Below are 27,047 nucleotides of genomic sequence, written 5' to 3'. Positions count from 1 at the left end.
TGTGCGCGCGCACATATAAATAAAGGACATGGACTGTGTGCCCAAGAATGCAGCAAACATTCCCTTCAGGCTGTAAACTAAAGAAGATTGGTATGTCCATTACTGATCTTCCCGCTGAGTAGTTGCTGATAAATTTCTAAGAAATGCCAAGGTTTCCCAGAATATACTGGGAAAACCACTGTTCTAAAACAGGACACTAGCTCAGATGTTAGGACCACCCAATATCACACAAAAGGTCCTCCCCGTCTCTCCTTCCAAGGAAAGTATTAATTCAGGAAGGCCCAAAAACATCTGCATAACAATGTGGTTATATGAGTGCTGTTACCTATTATTTAATATTGCAGAAGAAATAGCCAAGTTTGGTAGTCAATGTGCGGGTCCAGCATAAATGGGGTTACTCTGTTAACCACAGTCAACAGGCATAAGTCATGTGTGGGCAAGGTGGGGCGGGATCTGGATCAGGCCAGTTCAAGACATCACATCCAGCATTCTGTTTCCTACACTGACCAGCCAGATGTCTCTGCAACACCCATGAGCAGGGCAGCCCTCCACCCCAATGCTCCCTAGCTTCCGCACTCTGGGGATTTCTAATAGGAATCATGACTAGCAGCTGACATATTTCCCTTACTTAAAGATGTCTATGGGACGCGGGTGGTGCTGTGGGTTAAACCACAGAGCCTAGGGTTTGCCGATCAGAAGGTTGGCGGTTCGAATCCCCGCGACGGGGTGAGCTCCCGTTGCTCGGTCCCTGCTCCTGCCCACCTAGCAGTTCAAAAGCACGTCAAAGTGCAAGTAGATAAATAGGTACCACTCTGGCAGGAAGGTAAACGGCGTTTCCGTGCACTGCTCTGGTTTGCCAGAAGCGGCTTAGTCATGCTGGCCACATGACTCGGAAGCTGTACGCCAGCTCCCTCGGCCAATAAAGCGAGATGAGCGCCGCAACTCCAGTGTCATCCGCGTCTGGACCTAATGGTCAGGGGTCCCTTTAGAGATGTCTAGTTCTCTTTATAAATGGCCAGTGCCACATCTAGTAGTAGCAAACTTCATGAAATATATTAAGCATTGTGTGATGTATTTTTTGTCTGACCATCTTCTCCTGCCATTCAGTTTAACTGGGTGACAGTTAACCCAAGATCTAGCATAATAAGGGAGGGCAAAAAACTTCTATCAACTTTCTCTATATCGTGCATGAATCCATCATATCCTTTTAGCCCCACATTCTCTTCTCAAAGTAAAAAAAACCCTTCTGTAGTGAAGGACCTCCAGCTTCCTGATTGCTTTTTCTGCTTTATTCTGCATGTTCAGCAACAATACAGTGGTACCTCGGTTTATGAACTTAATCCGTTCCGAAAGTCCATTCTTAAACCAAAACCGTTCTTAAACTGAGATGTGCATTCCCTAATGAGGCCTCCTGCCGCTGGTGCCCTTCCTCAGTTCAGCTTCCATTCTTAGACAGAGGTAAAGTTTGCAAACTGGGACACTACTTCTGGTTTTGCGGAGTTTGTAAACCGAATCGTTCGTAAACAGGGCTGTTCTTAAACTGAGGTACCACTGTATACTTCTTGAAACAGCACAATATTCCAAGCGTGACCATCCCAGCATTCCCTCCAACAGTCAAATTAAGTTGTAGAGATCTACCAATGTGAAAGGAAAACGGGGCCACATAAAATAAAGAAGTAGTTTCTACACATTCAGAGAACACCCTAGGTCTGCAGAAATAAAAATTATATTAAAAATTATAAATTAAAAGAAAAATACATTTAAAAAACAATGAAAAGAAAACAGAGCTGGAACATAAACATAGATGGACTTATTTCCCACTCATATAAAAGGAAACCCTAGAAGCTAAATGTAAAGAAATGAGACTGGAGCTAGAAAACACATTAAAATCCCAGTCTATCAAATACAATGAATGAATGAATGAATGAATGATATGAAGTGTGCCAGCTCTGCTGGTGTCCAGCACCTCTGTACGAAGTACCCTTGGCAATGTGCATCCCCAACCCTACAAACTGGCATCTGTTATGATCAAAGTTCATTGAGGGTCATGAAAAGGAGTTCCCTTCTGAAGACTGAATTCCACTGTCCACCATCTCATGGACAACTTGAGCAGAGGAGATAACCTGAGTACCTTGCGATGGTGTTGCGTTGCAAACAGGGTATGGGAATGAAGCTTCAAAATTGTTGGTGGGGGCCCTACTAAAAAACACAGCTAAATAATTGCCATTAGAACTTCCCAGGGCCCTAGTACTTCTGATTCTAAAGGAATCAATGTCCCAGTTTAAATGCAATGCTAAGATAAAGCAAGGCTTAGTGTGAACGAACAAATGTGCAGGTTCCCAGAGGGAGGATCGTAAGAGCTGCACCTCGTTCAATAAAATTTGGAGAGTATTCCCATTTGGAATTCTCCATACTTTTCTGGTTGCCTCATCTAAAAAAAGATGTTGTGGAGCTGGAAAAGGTTCAGAAAGGGACAACGAAAACCATCAAGGGCTCAGAGCAATACCCCATGAGGAATGGTTGCAGCATTTTGGGCTCTTTGATTTAGAAAAAAGGCAAGTAAAAAGGGACATGATCAGAAGTGTATAAAATTGCACATGTTGCGGGAAAAGTGGAGAGAGAGAGCGCTCTCATTTACATGTTGTGCAAATCCTGGATCTGCAACAAAATGGATTTCAACTAAATTCAGAATGCAGCTGAAGCAAAATACTGACTGATAAGCATAATGTTCCTTTCCCATCATTGTGAATTACCAAGTTATTTGTGTATGTAAACAGAAGCTTTTGATTTCCTCATCAGCCTGCTGCCTAATTCATTCAGCGATGTCACACAGCAGAGTTTGACAGCACAATTAGTCACCATGGAAGCTATTGTGATGTCACAGACACTGAATTGTGGCATCATTGAAAGAATCTGGCAGAAGGAGGATATTGGACACAAAGGACAAAAGCCTCTGTTTACACAGAACCTTGGTAATCTTGGATGGGAAAGGCCCTATAAAACGAGAACCTAGAATTTTAAAGTGAGAATCAGTTAAAAGAAGAACATCATTCAAAATGTTTTTCTGTTTTCCTCCATATGTCTTTGGCAAGTCTACAAGTCTCTTTCAAAAAGTACTACTTTCCAAGAATCATACAGTTAACTTTTTAAAGTCAAATCACATTGATATTTAAGACTTCACAAATATGATAAATGGCCCCCATAAAATATCTCTAATCAAAGGGACTCTTGTTATTTAAAAATATGTTTTTAGATTGCTGACACTCATAACTCCCACCAACACCGTGCCTTCTTTCACTGCCTCAGAACAACATCCATCAAAATGAAATTCACTGTTAATGCCTTATTACATGGACACATTACTCAGGAACCTTTTTGGAGTGAAGAGGATTATACAGCGCAACACACCACTAACAAATCTGAAAGAAAGGATACGGGAAGAGAGACACAGAGAGGCAGCATCCAGTTTCCAGGTATATACCATTAAACCAATTCCACATAGTTCTCCCGCACCAACTGTGTAACCATGGCTTCTTAATTCCAGCAAGAGTTGCTGCCTGGAAGGGAGAGTGTCAAGGCTTATGCAAGAACTTCCATGTTGCAGCATGATGTGCTGCTGCCATTTCCACCTTCCTGAAACAAAGTCCAAGGAAGCATCTCTCCCTGCGTGGGGCTTTCTTGAAGTAGACAGCCATGGCAGGGTGCTCGAGACCCAAGCCTGGTGATCGGCTGAGCTGTCTAGGACAGGGGTAAGCAAACCTTTTCAGCAGGGGGCAGTCCAGACTATATTTGGGGGGGGGGGATGATGCAAGAGCACCACGAGCCCCGGTGGCTGCTTACCTGTCTCTTGCGAGCGGCAGGGGCTGGCGGCGGGACGATGAGCTGCGCGCGAAAGGGCTCTGGAGAGGGGCTGCTTAAAATGGTGGCCGGTCGAGCGCTGCTGGCACCAACAAAGCGTAGCCCCCTTCCTCCTCTAGGCAGGCAGAGAAAAGCCAGGAGGAGGGAGGGAGGAGAAGGCGCCACCGCCGCCACCGTGTGAGAGAGAGGGAAAGAATGTGCGTACTGGCAATCCATGCAGCGATTCCCGGACTGTCCACAAGCCGGATCCAGAAGGCAATTGGGCCTGATCCGGCCCATGGGCCTTTGTTTGCCTACCTATGGTCTAGGACATCAAATTCTCTTCTGAAGTCCAGGTATATTTGCATAAACTGTTCATTTGCCAAAGTCACACACAAAACCATCAGTGTACAGTATTACAAAGAATGCCCAGATACGTTTTGTGAATGTCTCCCTCCACAAGAGTTACATACACAGTCAGTGAATATTGTCACCTAATGTCACTCTGTTCACACTCTATATTTAGGGGGCATTCATAAAAATTATCTGGGATCCTCAAAATTTACACGTGAATGTCAATATCCGCCAGGTATTTGTTACCCTCTATTACAGATAAATTAAAATCAACATAAACCCAAGCTCAGATATATTGCATCTTAATTGTTGCACCAAGTGTTCACCTATAACAGACAGAAATCCATTCGTAATATTTAAAGCAGATCACCTGGAAAAAGTGGGCCGATTTATTGCTATGTGCTGGATATAAGATAACTTCCTTCCCTACCTAATCCTAGGACAGGGTGATGTTCCACTAGGGTCCAGCTGTTATCATCCACACAATGACTTTTGTAAACGAGCAACTGGCAGAGGTCCCGGGCTGTCATATCTGCTAGGATCTCGACCACTTTGCATGTTCCGTCTTCTGTAAAGACTTTTATATCCTGCAATACAAAAAACATATATGCCTTTAAAATAGCAATCAAAACATTTTAAAAAAGAAACTGATCACTTCTACGTGATCAGTACTGTTTATATTCTGCACTAAAGTAGTAAAGTTCTGTACCAAGGTGCAACCCAAATTCTGCCAACTAAGCATAATCTGCAAGATTTACTCTGGGAAGAGGCAAGGAGTTTTGAAGGACACTGGAACCTTATTCGTGTGCACATGCCGACACTCAGACAAACAGTGTGTTCGTTTAAGTGCATCTCTACCTATATTGACTAGATAGAGAATAAACAAAAATACATATTCTGCGCTTCTGTGCTCCCACAAAATCAAAATCTGTACTTGATGCTTCTTGAATTCCCAGGCTCCGGAAACATAATTTATTTTGCAATATTGTTGGTCTTCTCCAGGAAGGTTGGACAGAGGGGACACAGATAACGCACTATGCCAGCAAAAATACACCATAGTAGTACTAATTGAAAAATTAATATATATCCTACACCAGGGCTTCAGAAAGAAGTTTGTTTTGTTTTGGTTTCTCGGAGGGGTGAGAGGTGCTAATCTCACAGCGTCCAGGATAGGTCCTTCTTTTAGTGTGCAGTAAAACTCAATGGAAAATCTGTCTTTTGAAAATATGGTTATCTTGTGGGCGTTTAAAATCAAAAGATTCATTATGAGCATTATTCACACACACTTCCCTCTACCTCCTTCCCCGGATTCCAATATTCTTTTGCAACTAAATATAGACACACTGTATAGGCTCTAAGTATTAATAAGGAAATAATATAGTTAGCAAGCTCTCTATGACCCTCACAGTTAGATGGACGATTCCTTATTACAGCCTTATGTTACTTCAATAGCATTAACTCTGCAAGAAAATGTTTCCCAAACGCAGAGCATCAAGATTTAACCCTGCGTTAATTTAAGAGGCACATTATAGTTCCCAGGAAAACAAAGTAATTTCTTTTTGGGGAGGGGGGATGGAATGAGGTAATGAGATGGTGGGAGAGAGAAATAATCTTACCTCAACAGCATGAAAAAGGCAGTAGTTAGAAGAACAGGATGGCATATTTAAAATATAGGTAATCTCTTTCAGAAAGAGTTTGCTCTTTACCTCTCCTGCAACCTGTTGGCACTCCAACAGGTTGCTTTGCAATTTCAGCAAATCACTGTACCCAAGTCGGTCACAGAGTTCCTCCGTCAAAATGTGCACCCTTTCCTGGAGGGAGGCAGGCAACTCTCCCAGAGCGTCATTCAAAGGGTGACGCACCATCTTTTAAGGTACGGAATCCAACCACACTGGAGAGACCAATCCCAGCCCTTCCTGTGACTGATGTGATCCTGGCCCTCGCAACCCATAGACTTCCAAATTATGCTCCCCAGAAAAAATTTAAAAAGAAAAAGATATTGCTTTTATGCCCACCCACATGCATTAAAAAAAGAGGTGCCAGCACATCATGCAGGAACCCAGAAGCCACTTTCCGTTACTACAAAAGTTCACAATGAGAAAAGAGCCGTTCTAAAGCCCAAACCAAGCCTGCTCCGTGGACTGGCGGTTCCTTTGCCGAATCATTTGCAACAGCTCAGCTAGCAGGAAGAAAGCACTTGAACTTCCCCAAAGCCGGCTGCTGCAGCAGCGACCCCTTCTCTCCCGCTTGCAGTCTCCCCCCCTCTTTCCCCCATTGCACCCTTTAAGCCCAGCGCCGGCCTCTGAGGGCTCGAGGAGCTTTTGCTATTATTGTTTTTACTGAAAGATTTCATGGATAGCGAAGGTACATGCAAAGTCTCTTGCAAGGAGCTTTTGTAAAACAGGCAGCAAATAAAGCAAGTGGGAACGTCACCTGAACAGGGCCAGGTCTGTGCTATGGTTGAGCCGGCCGGCCCCTCTGTTTAATGGAGGGGAGGCTGTGGCCTCCACCTGCCCCTCCTCGATAAGGGTATCCTGTTAAAGGGATCCGGGGGGGGTGGAGCCTGTCCAAAGCCTGAGCATGGGCTAGGGCCATACCACGACCCCAACTGGGACCCCTCGGGGTGCCCCTATTTAATGTAAGTCATAGGGCTCCCCCTTCTGGTGGCTTACCCTTATTTTGACTCCCTGCAGATGGGCGGGAGTCAAGATATAGCCTGGTTTCACCCAGTGCCTAAGCCAAACCGCTCACATCTGTAACCAATAAAGTTGTGGCCTGTTTTAGCCCATAATCCAAAATACAGTCATACCTCTTGTTACGTTTGCTTCAGGTTAAATCTTTTCAGGTTGCGTCCTGCAGCAACCCGGAAGTACCGGAAAGGGTTACTTCTGGGTTTCACTGCTCGCGCATGCGCAGACGCTCAAAATGATATCACGTGCATGCGCAGAAGCCGCGAATTGCGACCCGCGCGCAGATGCGGGTTGCATTCTGCTCATGTTGCGAACGGGGCTCCAGAACGGATCCCGTTTGCAACCAGAGGTACCACTTTACTCAGTACAGTGGTGTGTTTATTAATCAATTAATTTATTAATCAATTATCATGGTGTGTTTATTAATCAATGAGGAACTACAGGGCACAGGGCCTTGGCATACAAGTCCGCTCACCTTCCAGGGCATCTGGACCCTCTTGCTGACCCGGTTCAGGGGCGGGAGATTGAATCCCAGCCACGTCACCCCCGCCGGGCCAATTTTTGCAGGAGTTCCCGCCGCGCTCTGAAGGCTTGCGGATAGCCGCCTGAAGCCTGGAGAGCGAGAGGGGTCGGTGCACAGTTTTCCCTCTCTGCGCAGCGCCCCTTCAGCGAAGCGGGAGGAGAAATGGAAGGGGCTCCATTTCTCCTGCCGCTTCGCTGAAGGGGCGCTGAGCAGAGAGGGGGAGAATTCCCCCCCCCCTGTTCTCCCCCTCCTATGGTCCGGTGCGTCCCATAGAGCGAAAAATATGCTACCTGTGAGAAGCTCCAAGGCAACTTAAGCCTTTTTTCTCAATTTGACTTGTTTCTAAACAGCAGATTTTTTCAACACAAAAGCACTGCCTGCGACTGCATTGGCAATGTGCAATACCTAACTTTAAAAAATAGGGTTGCCAACTTTTCAACCAACTTCTGTAGCTGTTTGAGTGTGCAGTTGTAGCTGTTATAGGTCAAGTCTAAGTGTGGCTACATCTGAAGGTATCAGCAAGGGATACTCTTATTTTGTTGTGTTGCAACAAAGCTTCACCTGCCATTTCCCGCAGAACAAACTGCTGTTAACAGCAGAATAACAAGACAGAAGTTTTTCCAGGCTAGTAAGGAATTCTATAACAACAACAACAATTTCAGTTTAGTTTTGCTAGAGGCTACAGCAGCAGCAACAGCTACAACAACATATATTTCAGTTTAATTCTGCCAGAGTTGAAACTGTGACTTAACGGCACAGTGGATGACGGGAGCCAAAAGCCTCTGCTAAGAAAACCTCAGAAAAAACAAATTTATCTTGAATAAACATTGATTGCAGGAAGTTTTCTCAAGAACACGCTTCAAGTGGAAGGGAAAGGGGAGCGAGTTTAAGAATTAATCACAAATTTATTCCAGAAATCATATTTAAAGGACCTCTCAATACACGAGACACAGATGCAGGAGCCAATTGCTTTTAACAATGACAATGATGTAAGTTTTCCAAGTTACATCAGCCGCACGAGGCACCCTCTATTCAACATTAAGGGTGAGAATGTTCAGCCAATCAGAGCACCAGATTGGCTGAACATTCAGTACTCCAGCACACAAAAAGGACCCGATAACACTGCTCCGTTGGCAGGGTAAGAATTTGCTATTTTATTATTTTGAAGAGAGACTTAAAATGACATTTAGTACAATGGTTTCATGTCACCAGTTTTAATTTATAAAGTTGTGAATACTCACCTACTTAATAAATTCATCCATGCTTAGGTGCCCACGTTAACGGATTATTAAAAATGGCAAGCCCGATATCATGTCCAGGCTTGGTGCTGGAATCACAAGGCCATTATGCAAATCTATGCCAAGACAGCACTTGCAGTACCGTTCTGGTCACCTCACCTCATAAAGGACATTTGGGAGAAGGAAACCGTTCAGAAAAGGGCAACCAGGAGGATCAGAAAAAGCCCTGTACCCAGAAGATTATGCCAACTGCTGCTCATAACCAATACACCTTCTGGGGAGCAAGGTGATCAAGTTAAGGGGCAGCGAAGTGCCAAGAGGCAACAGGTCCAGAAGAAGAGATCTCAGTAACAACTCACTTTTTAGGTCCCCAATTTCCAGTGGTTGCTTGTCCTTCAACTGCTGCAGTTAGCTCACATGAACTGTAAAAGGTAAAGGGAACCCTGACCGTTAGGTCTAGTCGTGGCCGACTCTGGGGTTGCGGCACTCATCTCGCTTTATTGGCCGAGGGAGCCGGGGTACAGCTTCCGGGTCATGTGGCCAGCATGACTAAGCCGCTTTCTGGCAAAACCAGAGCAGCGCCGGAGCGGTACCTATTTATCTACTTGCACTTTGACGTGCTTTTGAACTGCTAGGTTGGCAGGAGCTGGGACTTAAAAATGACAGTAACAGCCAATAGCAACCAATGAGTTTCATGCCAAGTTGAACCCAGACCTCAACACTCTGCCCACTTCAGCATACTGGCTCAACATGCAATTTGTGTTCACGTGAACATAACAGGCATGCAAGCTTCATCTTCTACTTGAAGTACAGTGGAAACTCAGTTTTTGAACATAATCTGTTCCGGATGTCTGTTTTGACTTCCGAAACATCTGAAAAACAAGGATCAAAGGGCTGTCAGCAAGTTCCATTGAGAAAAATGGAAAAACGCGGCTCAGAAGCCATTCGACTTCCAAGGTGCGTTCAAAAAACAGAAGCATTCACTTCCGGGTTTTCTGTGTTCGGCTTCCGAGACGTTGAGAAGCCGAGACATTCGAAAACCAAGGTTTGACTGTATTTCAGAACAGTTACAGCTGCCAGTAACACCACCGGCAGCAGGAGATGTACAGTAGCTTGGTCAACGGCAAAGCAGGTAAAACGTTTGCTGCCATCTTTCTCCTTTCCTTGCTACTGCCCCCCTCCCCACCCCCAAAGGAGGAGGGAATCCAGACCATCCCTGGAGGAGGACATGGGATCCACCAGCCCTCTGCAGATTTGCAACAGCTGGCCTGATACCAGACTTTTGGGTGGGTTGGGGAGGTTAAAAGGGGGGAGGTTATTTTTTTTTTGTTTGCTAATTAGTGGGTGGAAGTATTATTTATTATCTGAGTATAATATTATTTGTTATTATTTATATGGAGGGTGGGTTGTGTTGGTTTTGCTCTCCCCTTTTTTCTTCGCTTATGGTAGTCTGTGTACAGCTGTAAGTCACTTGGGTGACAAGCGACTAATAAGTCAAACAAACAAACAAACAAACATGAAACAAAGGAAGCCCTGATCTGCTTTGTATTCAGCAGACTGGAACGGAGAATTGCTTTACAAGAGTTGATCCAAGGAACAAGGGCACAAACATTAGCACAAACAGCTTTGAGGAGCGTTTGGTACGTGAAACAACTATCTGCACATTTTCCAGAGGTGTATAAAGAGCAATTGCAAGACCTTTTCTATTTTTACAGCTGGAACCTTCGTTGACTCACACAAGATGCTTTCAACTAATATCCTTTGGCACAGCAGGCACTGCTGCAAATTTTGGATCCAAAGTATTTGTACACAACTAGAAATTACAGCTTACATTACGGGTTAGATTTTAGTTTATACCCATAAGAGACAAGTGCAAATGTATCCCTATCGTGTTTTATGACTTTCTTGATATTATATGTGAGCTGGAACTGGTCTGTGACCGAAATAATAAATTCATTCATTCATTCATAAGAGAAAATCAAACTTAGGTTATGGTATCATAGCTGCCTACTGTGGAAACAAGATTTATCTTCGGCCCAGTATACCTGAAGGAGCGTCTCCATCCCCGGACACTGAGGTCCAGCACCGAGGGCCTTCTGGCAGTTCCCTCCCTGTGAGAAGTGAGGTTACAGGGAACCAGACAGGGGGCCTTCTCAGTAGTGGCGCCCACCCTGTGGAATGCCCTCCCATCAGATGTCAAGGAAATAAACAACTATCTTACTTTTAGAAGACATCTGAAGGCAGTCCTGTTTAGGGAATGTTTTAATGTTTGATGTTTTACCATGTTTTTAATATTCTGCTGGGAGCCGCCCAGTGTGGCTGGGGAAACCCAGCCAGATGGGCAGGGTATAAATAGCTTCTTCTTCTTCTTCTTCTTCTTCTTCTTATTATTATTATTATTTGCAGTTGTTATTGACACATTTTGTGGACAAATTGTGTAGCTGTCTGTCCCATTTTACCATTCATCGCCGCCGCCACCCTCAAATTTTGAGGGCAGGAGTAAAGGCCCTGAGCTCAGAAAGCAGGAATCTCAAATATAGGCTATGTGTTTCTGTATGTCGGATGGGTAATCCCCGGCCCTGCAGATGTTATGGGGTTCCTAAGTTCCACCAGCCAAGGTAATGGCAGTGGAAACCCAACACCACCTGGAAGGGCATGGATTAGCCACCCCTGCTTGGAAGGTACAGGAAGCAGCTTTTCAACTCCACCCAAGCTTCATGACTCGAGTTCTTCACCAAACTCTTTGTTGTGCTAAACTGTTATATAAAAAAACCCCTCCATTACATGAGGGACTTTTCTCCATTTCACTCACCTCAAAGGAAGCTGCCTGCTGCCTCCCACCCAGCACAGAGAGCACCAACATTACATCACTACGAAAAACTCTCCATGGAGCCATGTCAGTCCAATTACCAGTGAGTCCTGCTCTTTCCCGACGCATCAAATATTTGACCACCCCAGTTGTTGTCCTGCCTGACCTTACTCGGGTCTCCTTCTACAATGTCTACCAGTTTTTCAGGCTGCCCTCAGCTGGCTTCCTTTCCAGCCCTGCAAATTCCACAACAGAGAAGAGCTTTGTTTTAGGAGGTTCACATTCACAGCTTTGTCTGCTGCCACAAAACGATCCCTCAAGCTGCAGATCAAGCTTTCCAGCAGCTTACACATTCTTCAAGAGCTAGATTTCTTGTGCATACAGATCACTTTTTACAGGACCCACCCTAAAGAGCTGCTCTTATATACATATTGCACAGCTCTAACATGCTCTGTTTTTATTTGGATAGTTGAGTTTAAATAATTAAATGTTACTCTTGCAACTAAACTGAAGTCCTATTTTAAGAAACATACTCTGTGAAGACAGAGCACCCAGACAGTTAATTATTTCACATTACTTTCATTAGCTGTCAATGCATAAAACAATGAGTTTTTCAGTTAACACAATGGTTTAGGAAAAACTTACTTTCTTTAGTCAGACAATAAGTTTACAGCCAGTATTTTAAACACATTTTGATTGTGGGACCATCATTTTAATCCAGAAAGAAAACTAAAAGGTATAAACAAGTAGATTACTAATGAGTTAATAACATCAATTAGAGCTTTAGAATGGAAAATAAAAAGTTATTATTTCCAAGTTATATTTTGCAAGTAGAATATCTGTGGTTAAAATGTGTATTCTTCTGAAAATAAACTTTACAGAGCCTAAGATGGTGATTTGGCAGTGATTAATAATAACTTTATATGGAATATTAAAAATCCAGTAATAAAAGCCAAAATAATTTAAACCAACTAAAATGAAGGAGGGTTGTCGTTTCCTGATTTGAGAACTATTGTCAGGCAAACTGTCTGGTTTGAATTGATGAATGGTATTATCAACCAGGCAAGGGGAAAAAAGAACTAAAGAAATGCTCTGTGGAATTCCCCCCCAAACACATTCTGTGGCAATGTCCACTCACCCCCTCCCTGGGCAGGGTTTGCGACACCGTGCGGGGTTACCTGGCCAGGTGCCACTCACCTGGCTACAGGGTGGCCATCACTCTACCCCCATCTTGGCAAGACAATGGGCTACCAGCTGGGGGTGGGGTGAGGCCTCTTCCCCCAGCAGCGGGGGTTGTATTGGGGGCCGTGGGGGTGGTTGTTGTTGTCGTCGTCACTGACACAAAGGTTAGAAAACTGGAGGAAGAGTCCCAACAGTGTTTTTCTAACTTTGGGAGAAACCAAACTGTGCCCATCAGTCCCATCTCCTGTACTATTTCTTCCATTTTAACAAAAATGGGACTATATAGGGTGATTTGCTAACTGGATTGGAAACCAGAAGGAAAAAAAGTTCTATAAGCCAAATAAGGGAACGTTTGGGTGAATCCAATTCATACTATATGGCTTTCAAATTGCAGATTTTTAAAATGGTTGTGAACTCATAGAGAAGGACTAAGGCAGCTAAATAACTTTGTATAATGGTACCTCCGGTTGCAGACAGGATCCGTCCCGGAGCTCCGGTTGGATCCTGAGGTTTCCGCAACCGGAGGGACTGCTTCTGCGCATGTGCGCAGGGTGGTAGAGCACTTCTACACATTCACACGGCATGGTAGAGCACTTCTGCGCATGTGCGTGGGATGAAACCCAGAAAAATACTTCCATGTTTGCCGCGTTCGCATCCTGAAGGATACGCAACTGGAGGTGTGCGTGTCCAGAGGTACCACTGTACTCATATCTTCAATATTGTACCATTAGATAAATTAGAACTGCTTTCCGCCATTATTATTTTTCTCTCCAAGGAACAGTACATTTTCAATGCATTCATCACAGGGCACAGTGACCCTACTCATATGCTGTGTGCATGTTTGCTCGGAAGCCAGAGCCAACTGCAGGTTCCTGGGTATATATATTTACTCCCAGCTGCAAAGCACATTACCAACTTCATGTAAAAACCATGCTGTTTCCCACATGAAAGCGACTTTCGTGTAGGAAATCGGTAACAAGCAAAGGGGTCTTCAAAAAGCAATCTGATGGGATCACCAGAAATGGCCTTGGTAGTAAGAGTGGCATTTGGACACAAAACGGAGCCACAATTTCATGCTGTGTGGACACAGGCCCAAATAAGCCGGAGGGAGGGGTCAGGGTCATGTGCTCCCACCCCCCTCTTCCTATTGTGTGGCCGGGAGAAGTTTGTAAGAATTTACCGTATTTTTCGCCCTATAGGACGCACCGGCCCATAGGACGCACCTAATTTGGGGGGGGGGGAATAAAGGGGGGAAAATTACCCCCCCCCGGCGCGGGGCCGGGCACCCACGGCTTGTGGAGAGCTGCGCGAAGCTAAGCCTGGGCGCGCTGCGCCTCCGCGCTGTCCTCCGAGCTTGCGGGGCTGGCAGCGGGGAGAAGCACGCGTCTCCCCGCCGTCAGCCTCCAAACCACAGCGGGAGACAGCGGGATGGCGCCCTGCGCCTCCCCGCTGTCCCCCGAGCTTGTGGGGCTGGCGGTGGGGCTCTCCAGGCTTCAGCGAAAGCCTGCATTCGCCCCATAGGACGCACACACATTTCCCCTCCATTTTTGGAGGGGGAAAAGTGTGTCCTATAGGACGAAAAATACGGTAGTTTCATTTTTAAAGAATCCCATCCAAGGAAGATTTACATTCAAACAAGGGTTCTGGTTTAAAACAAACATGGGGTAGTTTTAAAAGTTAGCATCATAACCCATGAGCTGGGGCTGATTTGTTATGAAATTTACCAGTTTGTATGAAAAAAAAACCGTGAAAGACGTTATTTATCCGACACTGTTCAATAAAAACCCAATTAGTTCACAATTATATTGGAGGTTTTTATGCTGAAGATATTTCTCACTGGCTAGAATGCCTCACAGCTCCCTTCCTCCTGATGCTCCCCTTTTCTTCTTTAATTTCTATGACAAGGAAAGACCAAAAAAATCCCTTCTAATTTAATTGCATGGCTGTATTAAATACTTTTTAAAAAGTAACGCAGCTACTGTAGAAACAACATTAAGTCAGCAAGATAGCAGGTAAGAGCTCTGGATATGCCATATAAATCCAGTCACTGATAACTCCAAGCAACTTTTTGGTATTCCAAAATAAATGACTCATTGCCTACAGTACTAAAAGTCAAAGAACATACCAAACTTGGATTTCTTCATTCACTAGAACAGCCTTCTGTATGCAGAAGGATTTTGATGTGCTTTGTACGGACAAGACTTTTTTTTAAAAAAAGCTCTGAAGTCTGCAGACCGTGTTACTTACAAGTCTTTACACTACTCGTGGGAAATAAGTTGTATTTTTAGTAAAACATTACATTTCTCCTCTTCTTCTTGTGATTAAGGTGCCAGTTCCAAAACACCAAAATCAAGAACTCAGTATGATAAAAACAGTCAACCATTCTAAAAATGCAAGAGAAAAGACAAATCTCACCTGTTTATTTGCAGGCTGATTCTGAGGTAGAGATCCAGGGGCCAAGACAGGGGAGCTTGTGGGGCTGCAAAGCTCAGGAAAAGGGTTCGGTATGGCAGGCAAAGAGGATGTTCTGAACTGTTCCTCCTCTTGAAGGCGTCTGCAGAACAAAAGAAGGCTTTCAGGTCGGTACCTGGTCAGTATTAGCCTCAGTTAAAGTTGGTGCAGATGTAACCCTAAGTTTTGGTTAAAGATGCCATGGCAGGGGGTAGGGAGGGGAAATCATGTTTCAGGTGGGAGGGCAGGGAAGCACACGGACATCTATCTGAAACTCAGGAAATGCTGTGCAAAATATTATTTAATTTATATACTACGGCTTCTAAGGCCAAGGACTGGTTCGATTATTCCTGTACAAAACCACTAAAATAAGACAGTACTCGTCCCATTGAACACAGATAGCAACTGAAGCAGAGGGGAAATGTCGTTCGCTTAGATCTATTATCAGAATCCAGGACTATGTTTTTTTCTATTGAGCTACACTGGCTCACCATGTTGGTTTGCTCCAGAACTTTTAAGAGGAAGGCATTGCTCTATTGCTTCCATACCTGACTGCCATGATGCGTACTGGCTGAGACCTCTGCACTTTCTGCTTTGGAGATACAGGCTGCAGTGAATTTGTTCCTGAGGCTGGCAGCTGGCCATTGTGAATGAGTGGGGTGCTTTCTGAATGCACGTTGTAGGGGGTGTACAAACTTTCAAACGAGGAGTTCATATCATTAACTAACGCTTCCAAGTCCACATCATCATCTGAAAAGAAACAAGAAGACAAACACACTGACAGTCAGAAGCAACAAAACAGGGGCACAGCTGGCACTACTGGTGCATATTGGAAGAAGAATGTAAGGGACACGTTTGCCCAGGTAGGTGGAACACATACTGGACTGATTCAGCTGCAATGCTAAACCAGGATTTAGCATTTTGAGAAAGCACTCCTCTTTCTACGCACCCCACCCCTTCAACAGCACTCCTTTCGCTTCTGTTTTACGTTGAGCACAGCTTGTGCTGTCATTGAACTTGGGTTAATTTTTAATATGGGTCGAAGCAATAAGGCGATTTCTAAGGTCAATAGACTGCAAGAGGGCTGGAGCGTCGCTTAGGAGCCTACCAGATCACAGCGTAGAAAGCAAAGAGACATTCCACTGCAACCTTGGGGAGCCCCCTGGGAAAACTGTTCCGTGTGGTCTGAAGGTTGGTTACTCCTGACTCAAGAGGACCTTTTCTCCCATTTATTTACAAAGCCCTGAACAACTTGGGCCCAGGAAACCTCAGGGATCACATGAACCTTTATATTCCAGCTTGTTCACTGAGATCATCTGCAGGAGTGTCTCTGGTCGTTCCCCAAGTTGGTGAGGATCGTTTGGCGACAACAAGAAATTTAGCCATTAGTCTAAAATAGTCATTGGCCCAGTCCTGTGGAACTCTCTCCCAATAGATTCACCGGGCATCTTCTGTGCCAACTTCTAAATGCCTGCTGAAAGCTTTTATTCCGCTTGGTCTACACAGGCAGTTAAGAGTAAACCTCCCACAATGGTTTACTGATGCTTGCTTTTAACATTTTTGCTTTTAATTTGTTTTTAATGCTTTTAATTTTGGGGGGCTTTTATCTTTCTACTGTTATAAACTGCTTTGATATGTTTTGCGCTTTAGCGGTATATAAACACTTTTTTAAAATAAATATGGGGTCGTGTGTGTTTTTCGTAGCGCTCCGCTTAGAATCTTTACAACCAGGATTAAGCAGAGTTGTCAGAGATGGAGAGCAGCACAAAGTAAAAGGTTGCTGGTGGATTTGAAGCAGGTAACCAGCAGGGGGCAGTGCTTCCTTTGAAAAGTGCAGACACAATACTTACACTTATTCTCAGGAACCAAGTATTTGTAATCCAGGACTTCATAAATAAACAAATAAGTGATTGTTTGCACCTTTTAAGCCAAACTAGCTGATATGACTGAGGAAAATAAGAGCAACTAAATTAGAATGCCAGTAAAAATTACTGAAACATTTCATAATATGCTAGTACTTGAAACACTCTTTCAAGTTTGTTCACCAAGCCTGTGTTTAGAACTGGAAATTGAAAAGGCATACAAAGGACTAAGGATTCCCAGAGTTAAAAACCAGGCTTAAGCGAATCCGAGACTCAGCGTCTGGCTGGGCAGAGTAAGAACAGCTCGGTCTTCTAATTCATGACACAGCCATACCTTTGGGGAAATGTGATGCGGCACTGAAGTGCATTCACACCAATGCTTCTTTGGGGTGCGGGACATGGCCATGCGAGGTGCCCCCATATCATTTAAGAAACAAAATATGTAGGAAAAGAAACTTGGGGGGTTCCTATTAGTTACAAATGCCACTTATGAAATTAGTTGGTTTTTTTGCACTACTTTACCCATGATTTTGTTTAATAGCACTAATACCAGTCTTTGGGGAACTCCACTTTGTACATCCCTCCACGAGAAGAATCATCCATTGATTCCCGCTCTCTGCTTCCTGTTTCTCGGCCAGTTACTGATCCACAAGAGGGTCCTCTCCTCTTATTCCAGGATTCCCAAGCTTATTCAGGGCTCTTTGGTGGTGAGGTGCATTGTTGACAACTTTTTAAATGTCTAAAGGCACAGTGTCAACTGGATCACCTCTAACAGACTTGTTGGCCCTCTCAAAGAACTCTATAGGTTCACTTGCAGAAGCCATGCCGGTTCTGCCCTTTGGCATGAGGGATAGGGAGCCAATGGCCCTTCAGTCGCCCTGCTAGGAGATGGGAGTTTCTCATCCCTGTTCTATACGCTTAGCAATTCTACTAACAATGCCTTCCACTAGTTTACCCAGAACAGACACTAAGCTATCAAGCCTTTAAGTTTCAGGACTCTCCCCAAGATCTTTTTAAAAAAACAAAAAACAAAAATTGGAGTTACATTGGGCACTTGGCAATCCTGAATTAGAGAGGCTGGTCTTAAGATATTTTTGTTAGAAGATCAGCAATTTCACATTTGAGTCCTTTAAGAATTCTTGGGTGGATGCCATCTGGATCTGGTGACATGCCAGTTTTTATTTTGTCAACATGGCCCAGAACTTTATCTATTGTCCCTACTATTTGCCTCAGTTTCCCAGAGTCTCTTCCTGTGAAAGTTCAAGCACATAGTAATACCCTATACAGTGGTACCTTGGGTTAAGTACTTAATTAATTCCAGAGGTCCGTTCTTAACCTGAAACTGTTCTTAACCTGAAGCACCACTTTAGCTAATGGGGCCTCCTGCTGCTGCTGCGCCGCCGGAGCACGATTTCTGTTCTCATCCTGAAGCAAAGTTCTTAACCCGAGGTAATATTTCTGGGTTAGCGGTGTCTGTAACCTGAAGCGTATGTAACCTGAGGTACCACTGTATCTTCCTCTGTGAAGGGAGATGCAAACAATTCATTCAGCTTCTCTGCAATCTCCTTATCCTCCTTTATTTGCTCCTCAAAGTTCTTTTTTAGCATCCCTTGTTCTCATTTTCTAAACGAAGCCTTCTTGATTCCAAGAGCTTCTTTGATTCTGCTCATCTTTGTCCTTTATGCAGGGCTGGTCCAAGACATTTGGGCACCTGAGAGGGACCCCAAAATGCCATCCTTCCCCTCCCTTCTAGGGAAGAAGGGGTGAGGTAGCTGTGGACCCTGCTTCCTGAGGCGGTCACCTCACCTTGCCTCATGGGCAGGCCGGCCCTGCCTTTCTGGATCTGCAGTATACATTCTAGCTGAGATCCTAATACTGCAGCTTCTTTAAAAAAATAAAACTCCCAAGCATTTGGGAGAGAGTTGCCTTTCACTTTAGTCTTTCCATTAACAGCATTTGCAGTAACAGTGCAAGGTGGCATGTAAAATACCTTTAAAAATGCTAACACATGGCACCATTGAGGCACCTGAGCCGTGCTACCATTGTTGTGCTGTTCAGAAAATCCTCTTGTCTCAGTTCTTGCGTCCAAACCAGAAAGGGAAGCCTCAGGAGCCATCTACAATGGCTGCCAATTCCCAGAGCACCTACAGGCAACCGGGCCGCGTGATCCAGCCATTGCCACACCCTGCTATCAGGCAAGTCTGGAGCTGCCACTGCTCACAGCAGGAAGACGAGGCGCTGTTCTCTGATAGGAGGAGCAAGGAATTCCCCCTTCCAGGTTTTTTGTTTTTGTTGGTTTTTTGCCTTTGTTCAGGAAATTGAACTCTCCTTGCTGGAAACGTGGGGCAAAGAGTAGTTTAGGAGACCTTAAGGCACGACGGCCTGCTGCTACTTTGGAAATAAATGCTTCCTTCAGGTACTGAGTGAACTTCTGTGTGATGCAGACATGTTAAGCAGGACTGAGTGCCGGAAGCTAATAAGGAACACATCATCTCTCTCCTCATGGATATGAAACCTCACATGAACTGTCTCAAAATTAAGCTCCACTTCCCAAAACCACTTGTAACAGATTATCCTAAAATCACAACGAACTAGTCTCAAACATTCTGAATTTCTCACAGATCAGCAGGTTTTCTCTCCTAAAAGGCAGCTACTGTGAGTGAGACAACTATTGATAAACACTCCTGTTTTTGTTTTTGTTTTTAAAAAGGTAAAGGTAAAGGACCCCTGACAGTTAAGTCCAGTCACGAACGACTCTGGGGTTGTGGTGCTCATCTCACTTTACTGGCCGAGGGAGCCGACGTTTGTCCGCAGACAGTTTTTCCGGGTCATGTGGCCAGCATGACTAAGCGGCTTCTGGCGAACCAGAGCAGCGCACGGAAACACCGTTTACCTTCCTGCCAGAGCGGTACCCATTTATCTACTTACACTGGTGTGCTTTCAAACTGCTATGTTGGCAGGAGCTGGGACCGAGCAACGGAAGCTCACCCCGTCGCGAGGATTTGAACCGCCGACCTTCCGATTGGCAAGCCCAAGGCTCAGTGGTTTACACCACCGTGGTTTACACCCGCATCCCATCCTGTTTTTGTACCACAACACAAAAGATCCAGCAGAACATGAATTTCAACCATCAGCTTGTGGAGAATTGTTCCGATAAAGCACAGGCTGTAGTCAAAATTCATTCTTGGCTTACAAACCATTAGCCTGAGTTTGCATGTAATGCTAAGCCAAACCAAAGCTTAGTTCCCAGTAGCATTGCAGCTGCATGACCAGGGAAGGAGCAGAGCAGCCACAGTTTCCCCTGTGAATACCCACAGGCATTTTCACTTAGCCAGGGTTTATCGTGGTGCTACATGCAAAATGGGCTTCTCCCATTAGCCATGGTTAGGAGACAGAAGCATTTCCCCAACATGTGAGTTTTTGAAGGGTGGATGGGGACAGATAATGTATGTATGTGCAAGCCCACATATCATAACACGCCCGCTGACCCCAAACACACACCTCACTTCCCAACCTTCGCCACACTGCACAGAGTAGGGCTGAAGGAATCGTCTTTGAACATGAGTTCATGCTTAATATCAGTCACCAACTGCATGAAGATTCCCACTCGCTTCTCCCTGCTTAGTAGCCAACCTGGAGAAGTGTTTGCTACTTTGCAGATTTGTACTTTCTCCCAATGAAAATATTGTGCTATTGTTGAATTTGATTTTTCCCCCTCCCCCGTACGGAGAAACACAGCCAGCTAAACTCTGTTCCTCTTACCTCCTTGATGATTTAATGAGAGGCGGCTTGACTGTTCTTGGAATCCGGGTTCCACTAGATCACGTCGAGTATGTGCTGATGTCTGATCTACACTGTCCTAGCAAAAGGAAAAAAACAGATCTCGTTCAGAAATGACATGAACAACCTCTGCCTCTCAGAATATAAAGAGAACTGGTCTCTTATGGAAAATAAAGCAGCAAGCAGGGTCTGGAAACCAAGCCTGATGAGGAACGGTTGAAGGAGCTGGGAATGTTTAGCCTGGAAAAAAGGAGAATGAGAGGAGATATGAAAGCCATCTTCAAATATCTCAAGGGCTGTCACATAGAAGAGGGCACAAGCTTGTTTTCTACTTGTTTTATTCATAAATTAACAGAAAAGCAAGAGGAAGCCTTGGCTGAATTTCAGTTACAGTTCACACCCTGCAAATCTGTGCAGATCAACTGCTGTCATCAGGCCTACACTGTGGACCACATGCTAAAGGGATCTTTCCTAACAACTAACAGTCCCTGGAATCTGTCTGGAATGCCAGGGCCATATCCTGGAAGATATGAGGCAATCAAAGGGGACAGAGGCACTCTGAGCACCACAGTTAAGCTCCAGAAATGAAATGGCTTAGGCATGATGTGCAGTACTTTCCCCAAACATCTTGCTGCCTGAAGTGGAACCCAAATGTGTGTGCCCTCCTGCGCTATTCCCTTCATCTTTGTAAGTTTTCCTGACCCACAACTAGTGATGTGAGGTAAGAATATTCTCAGCTAGAAAATTCTCCGGAGAATATTCTCCACAAACTGTAAATTCCAATGAAAGAACCAGTTTTACAACCCACATTTAAAAAATCTAGTAAATAATAAGGCAAGCTGTGATACTGCCAGTGTAAGTAATGAATAATGATGATTTTCTTTAATCCAGTTACATTACTGGGCATTGTGTCATTCACCATTGGCAGTTCTGAAATGTGAGCTACAAAAAACATTTTTAAAAAATGCTATTCATTTAATTTGATGAAGATTTGAATTCATATGTATTTCAACTACAGTGGTGCCTTGGTTTACAACCATAATCCGTTCCAGTGGTCCGTTTGTAAACCAAAACAGGTTGTAACCCAAGGTGCACTTTCACCAATGGGGCCTCCCCCCCAAAAATTTGTTCGTAATAAAAAAAAATGGGTTATAATCCAAAAACACTTTGCAAACCGGGACACGAACTTCCGGGTTTGATGTGTTTGTAATCCAAAATGTATGCAAACCAGACTGTTTGCAAATCAAGGTACCACTGTATATGTAATAGTCCTTTTTTCTATTTTGGTGTGACCTTATTCTTAGCAATTCTATACCCGTGGCCATACAGCGTGATATTTTTACAGAATGTATCTTTAATGCTTTATATACCGTATTTTTCGCCCCATAGCGCGCACTGGCCCATAGGGAGCACCTAGTTTTTTGGGGGGGAAATAAAGAAAAAAAAATTATTTCCCCCCCTCCCCAGGCGCGGGGCTGGGGCGGGGGAAGCTAGCTCCCAAGGCTTGCGGATAGCTTTCTGAAGCCTGCATTCGCCCCATAGGACGCACACACATTTCCCCTTCATTTTTGGAGGGGAAAAAGTGCGTCCTATAGGGCGAAAAATACGGTACTTAAAGTACGTAGGCCTATACAGTTATGTGTAACAGCATATGAGGTGGCCTTGATTTAAACAGTTGACGTTTCTATATTTTTCTTTAGTTCCAGTAACTGGTTTTTGAAGTGCCATTCAATGGTACAAGGAGCCATTTACCAGAGATTGACATACTGAAATATATTATCATATAATGATTATCATATAATGATAATATATTTAATGTTAATGGCTTATCTTTTATATGTATGCATATAGTTTTATTTATCAAGCTGTTTTAGTCACCAAAACAGTTATTAAGTGTTAGAGCTATTAGAAGAATAAGATAGCCTATTACTGAATTTACTTATATCAAACCTTAACATGTCAATTGTACTTTTTGACTTGTCCTATAACATGTACATGTTCTAATGGAATAATAAAATATGATTTAACTACAGTGGTACCTCGGTTTATGAACTTAATCCGTTCCAGAAGTCCATTCTTAAACCAAAACCAAGGTGTGCTTTCTTTGATGAGAACTCCCACCGCTGGTGCCCTTCCACTGTTCAGATTCCATTCTTAGACCGAGGTAAAGTTCTCAAACCGGGACACTATTTTCAGTTTTGCGGAGTTTGTAAACCAAATCGTTCTTAAAGCAGGCTGTTCTTAAACCAAGGTACCACTATATTGAGTTTCCTCATACCAAACCTTAACATGACAATTATTGGTGCCATCACCAGTGGATATTCTCCTATTTTAAATGAAAATTTTCTAATATTCTCATTAATCGAGAATATTCTCCAGAAGATTATTCTCTAGAATTTAACATCACTACCCACAACCATTGGGCGTTGCATGTGACCTTTCACAACCTAGGTTAAAATTAAACCTGGCACACTAAAAAAACAAAACAAAATACCACAGTGAGCTGCTCAATGCAAGTTTAGAAGTTTGCTCAGTTTCATTTGAGTCTGGGTTGGTCACAGGCAACACTAAACCTCCACAGAGAAGCAGGACACTCACTATCCCAGAGGCTTACCCCCTAAATCCAGATTTCAGTTGTACACTGAAATGCGCCTTAATTTTGCCCTCAGAAAATGCAGTTTATTTTGCCTGGGGAGGTTTTGTACTGTGCTCACACATTCACCTACGTATCATTTCACCGTCTATTTATACAAGGTGTTTAAAGACAAATAACAGCAGGTTGCCAACTGCAACAGCAATCTAGGTGGACACAGGAGCAAGGTCAGAAGATTAGAAAGTGTTCTGTGTCGTGCCCAATCCCTGCCGAGGCTGCGAATATTCTGTGCCCAGAGAGACTAGGCTTGCAATATCTCGCCATATATTTATACTTGGGGAAATGAATACTGTCTTCCTTCTAGCAATAAAGATTTTTAGTCAAAACTCAAGGGATTCCTGCATTTGATTTCACTGCTGCAGTGAGTTAAACGCTATTTCAGACCCTACTTTTAAAACATTACCCACTATAAAATAAATTCACATTGCCCATTTGATCCAATTATACAAGACACCTTCAAGAAAATAACTGACACAAGGGAAACAGGTGGTTTTAGACCATGGTTAGGCAAACTAAGGTTTCTTCTCAATCCAGCCCGCGGACGGTCCGGGAACCAGCGTGTTTTTACATGAGTAGAATGTGTCCTTTTATTTAAAATGCATAGGAATTTGTGGGGCATAGGAATTCGTTCATTCCCCCCCAATATATATATATATATATATATATATATATAGTCCGGCCCCTCACAAGGTCTGAGGGACAGTGGACTGGCCCCCTGCTGAAAAAGTTCGCTGACCCCTGTTTTAGACCAAGTGACCAGTAGCGGTTTCCAGATATTTCAGCTTTAAGGTGAGGGTTTGTTGCACTACTCTGCTGAGCACCTTTGCAAAGCATGGTCCTGATGAGCCCACGCTCCTGATGACTTTCCCCTGAAGGGATGTAGCCACCAGCTTAAACCAAAAAATGGCGCCTCACCTCCTGTTTAGATTTTTAAAAATGAAGGCATGTGCTGTGGTCAAAAATATACGTGCTTCCTAGGGCTAGTCATCGAGGGGGGTGGGAGTACAACTTGAGTTTTCTTTTATTTGACTAATATCAATTCCAATTGCCCAATTTGACTCGATTTGTTGCAATTTGTAAATGAGATACAGAAAGTGGTTTTGAATCATTTTGATGAGGTGGCAAACAGCAACAGTTGTCACTGTGTTTTCTCCACAATTGTGTATGTCTGGTTTTAAAGTACAGTGGTACCTCAGGTTAAGAACTTGTTTCGTTCTGGAGGTCCGTTCTTAACCTGAAACTGTTCTTAACCTGAGGTACCACTTTAGCTAATGGGGCCTCCTGCTGCCGCCGCGCAGCCGGAGCACGATTTCTGTTCTCATCCTGAAACAAAGTTCTTAACCCAAGGTACTATTTCTGGGTAAGCGGAGTTTGTAACCTGAAGCGTCTGTAACCCGAGGTACCACTGTACTGCTTTACTTATACAGAAGCAATTACTCCGTTTGGGAAAGGAAAATGGTGTATCAAGAACATGGAATGCATTGCTAAAAGTCTACAGTCACTCTACTCAAAACCCACACCCAATATTTATTTAAAGAAGGAATAAGGTATTGGAATTCCAAAAAGGTAACTTCTTGTTTGCCTTGTCAATGCCTACTAGACTTCCAATAAATAACTGGTCAATGTATGTGGTTATTCCTAACTGCTTGATGCAGATTAGGGTATAGAGAAACAGCTGCATTTCTAACTAATGCCGAATGACAGAGATGGTACTGAAGAAGAGGAGATATTAATTTTAATTAAAATGTTGTAATAGAAAAAAAATGAAATTTCAACTGCATGAGAGGTGTATATTAGCTTGAGAATAAACTCAAAGCTGAACATGAAATTATATGCCCTCGAAATTACACAAAGCTATTGTTTCCCTTCATCAACAAGCTTTCAAAAGGTTTTCTTAAAAAGATGGACTCTCCCATTAGACCTTTTATAGTAAAATCCACCTACAGTTGTCCTATATGACTTGTGGACCAAAAAACCGAAACACAAGTCTACAAAAACATCAACAACACAATTTTTGCTACCTGCCTCGAACCCACCATTTAGGTCTCCAAAACCTCCAGCCATCAAAGCATTTCCTCTGCTTCTCAATTCTCCCAGCCTGTGTGTCTGTTCTTAAAGCGTTTTGTTCTTGCTTCACTTCAGCCTGAACCCAGGGTTAAGATCAGAACTCGAGCATCTTTCCCCGGGAAATGGTAGCTCCACTGCATTAAGAAATGAGAGGGTGACTTACACCTGGCTTGACACAGCCATACATGTGAAAAAGCCTAGGGGATTTACTAAACCACAAGCTAAACACATTAGCAGCTGAAAAGGCAAAAACTATGGTAGGCTGTATCAAGTGAAGTACAGTGGTCCAGATCATGATATCCCTCTGTACTTCTTCAGACAGAGCTCACTTGGAATACTGTGTCCAGCTCTGAGCACCACAGTTTAGGAAGGATATTGACCAACTAGAATGTGTCCAGAGGAAAAGCAACAAAGATGGTCACCAAGCCTTATGAAGAAAGACTGAAGGCTTTAGTTACGTTTAGTCTGAGGGAAAACACAATTAAGGGGTGAGATTGTGTTGTCAATATTTTGTTGGGAGGTGCCCTGAGTGGCAGGGCTAACCCTGTCAGATGGGCGGCACATAAATAATAAAATTATTATACTTAATATGATAGCAATACTGTACTCAAATACCTGAAGCGCTGCCACATTGATGGAGTGGTTGTTTATGCTGCTCCAGAGGACAGGACCCTAACCAACAGGTTCAACTTACAAGGAAAGGGGTTTAAACTAAACATTAAAAGGTAAAAGACCCCTGACAGTTAAGTCCAGTTGCAGACGACTTTGGGGTTGTGGCGCTCATCTCGCTTTACGGGCAGAGGGAGCCGGCGTTTGTCCACAGACAGTTTTTCCGGGTCATGTGGCCAGCATGACTAAGCTGCTTCTGGTGCAACGGAACACCAATACCAGAGCAGCGCACGGAAACGGCGTTTACCTTCCCACTGCAGTGGTACCTATTTACCTACTTGCACTTTGACGTGCTTTCGAACTGCTAGGTGGGCAGGAGCAGGGACCGAGCAACGAGAGCTCACCCCGTCACAGGGATTTGAACCGCCAGCAGTGGAACAGTGTTCTTGGGGAGGTGGGCTGTCTCTCCTGAGGAACTTTAAAGCAACGATTGGAAGGTCACTTATCAAGAATGCTGTAGCAATGTATCTCCTCTATTGCAAGGGGACTGCGATAGATGCAGCCTGCAGCTCTTATGATTCTACAACAACACTGTCTGATCTCTAAACCATGGTGATAGAGAGGAAGAGGCTTGTAGACCTACATCCTCCCTTCAGCTTTTGGGTGCAAATTCTTTGCACACATGGTTTCATTTTTCAGTTGACCGTGAGACTGTGCATTACTTCTACACCAGTGCCTGCAAACCCTTGTTTGCTCCAAACTGCAAAGTCTGCAGCTTCTGTGGACTGGCAACAGCCATGCTGGCTAGGAAAAAGACCAGTGCAGAAGCAAAAGACTACCAGGCCCCATAATTAGGCAAAAAGAAGGGGAGAATGTGAGAGAGGGAGGGAGAGAAGGAAAGTACAGGCAAATCTGAACAGTCCTCCCAGCAGTCTTTATGACTTGCACTGCCACAAAGAGCTAATCTTCAGGAAAGGGCTATTTTTCAAATT

The 27,047-nt window shown here is 43.9% G+C and overlaps 1 protein-coding gene across 4 annotated transcripts in view; it reads right to left on the bottom strand.

Moving 5' to 3' along the window:
* GRB10 (growth factor receptor bound protein 10) overlaps positions 1-27,047 on the bottom strand; it is an 87,407-nt gene that overhangs the window by 23,264 nt on the left and 37,096 nt on the right. For 3 of the 4 annotated variants that reach the window (XM_080976772.1, XM_080976775.1, XM_080976773.1), the window contains exons 3-6: positions 20,709-20,805; positions 15,633-15,834; positions 15,049-15,187; positions 4,622-4,778 (exon numbers count right to left, since the gene is read on the bottom strand). In XM_080976772.1, the coding sequence (XP_080832898.1) occupies positions 4,622-4,778; positions 15,049-15,187; positions 15,633-15,834; positions 20,709-20,805 (595 nt within the window). The remainder of the gene's footprint in view (positions 1-4,621; positions 4,779-15,048; positions 15,188-15,632; positions 15,835-20,708; positions 20,806-27,047) is intronic. The other variant, XM_080976774.1, reaches the window with a different exon arrangement.

This window comes from Podarcis pityusensis (genome assembly GCF_964106645.2).
Source record: "Podarcis pityusensis genome assembly, chromosome: 13".
Lineage (NCBI taxonomy): Eukaryota > Metazoa > Chordata > Lepidosauria > Squamata > Lacertidae > Podarcis > Podarcis pityusensis.
Note: the sequence above shows the minus strand (reverse complement) of the source record. Positions and strands in the feature narration are given on the sequence as shown.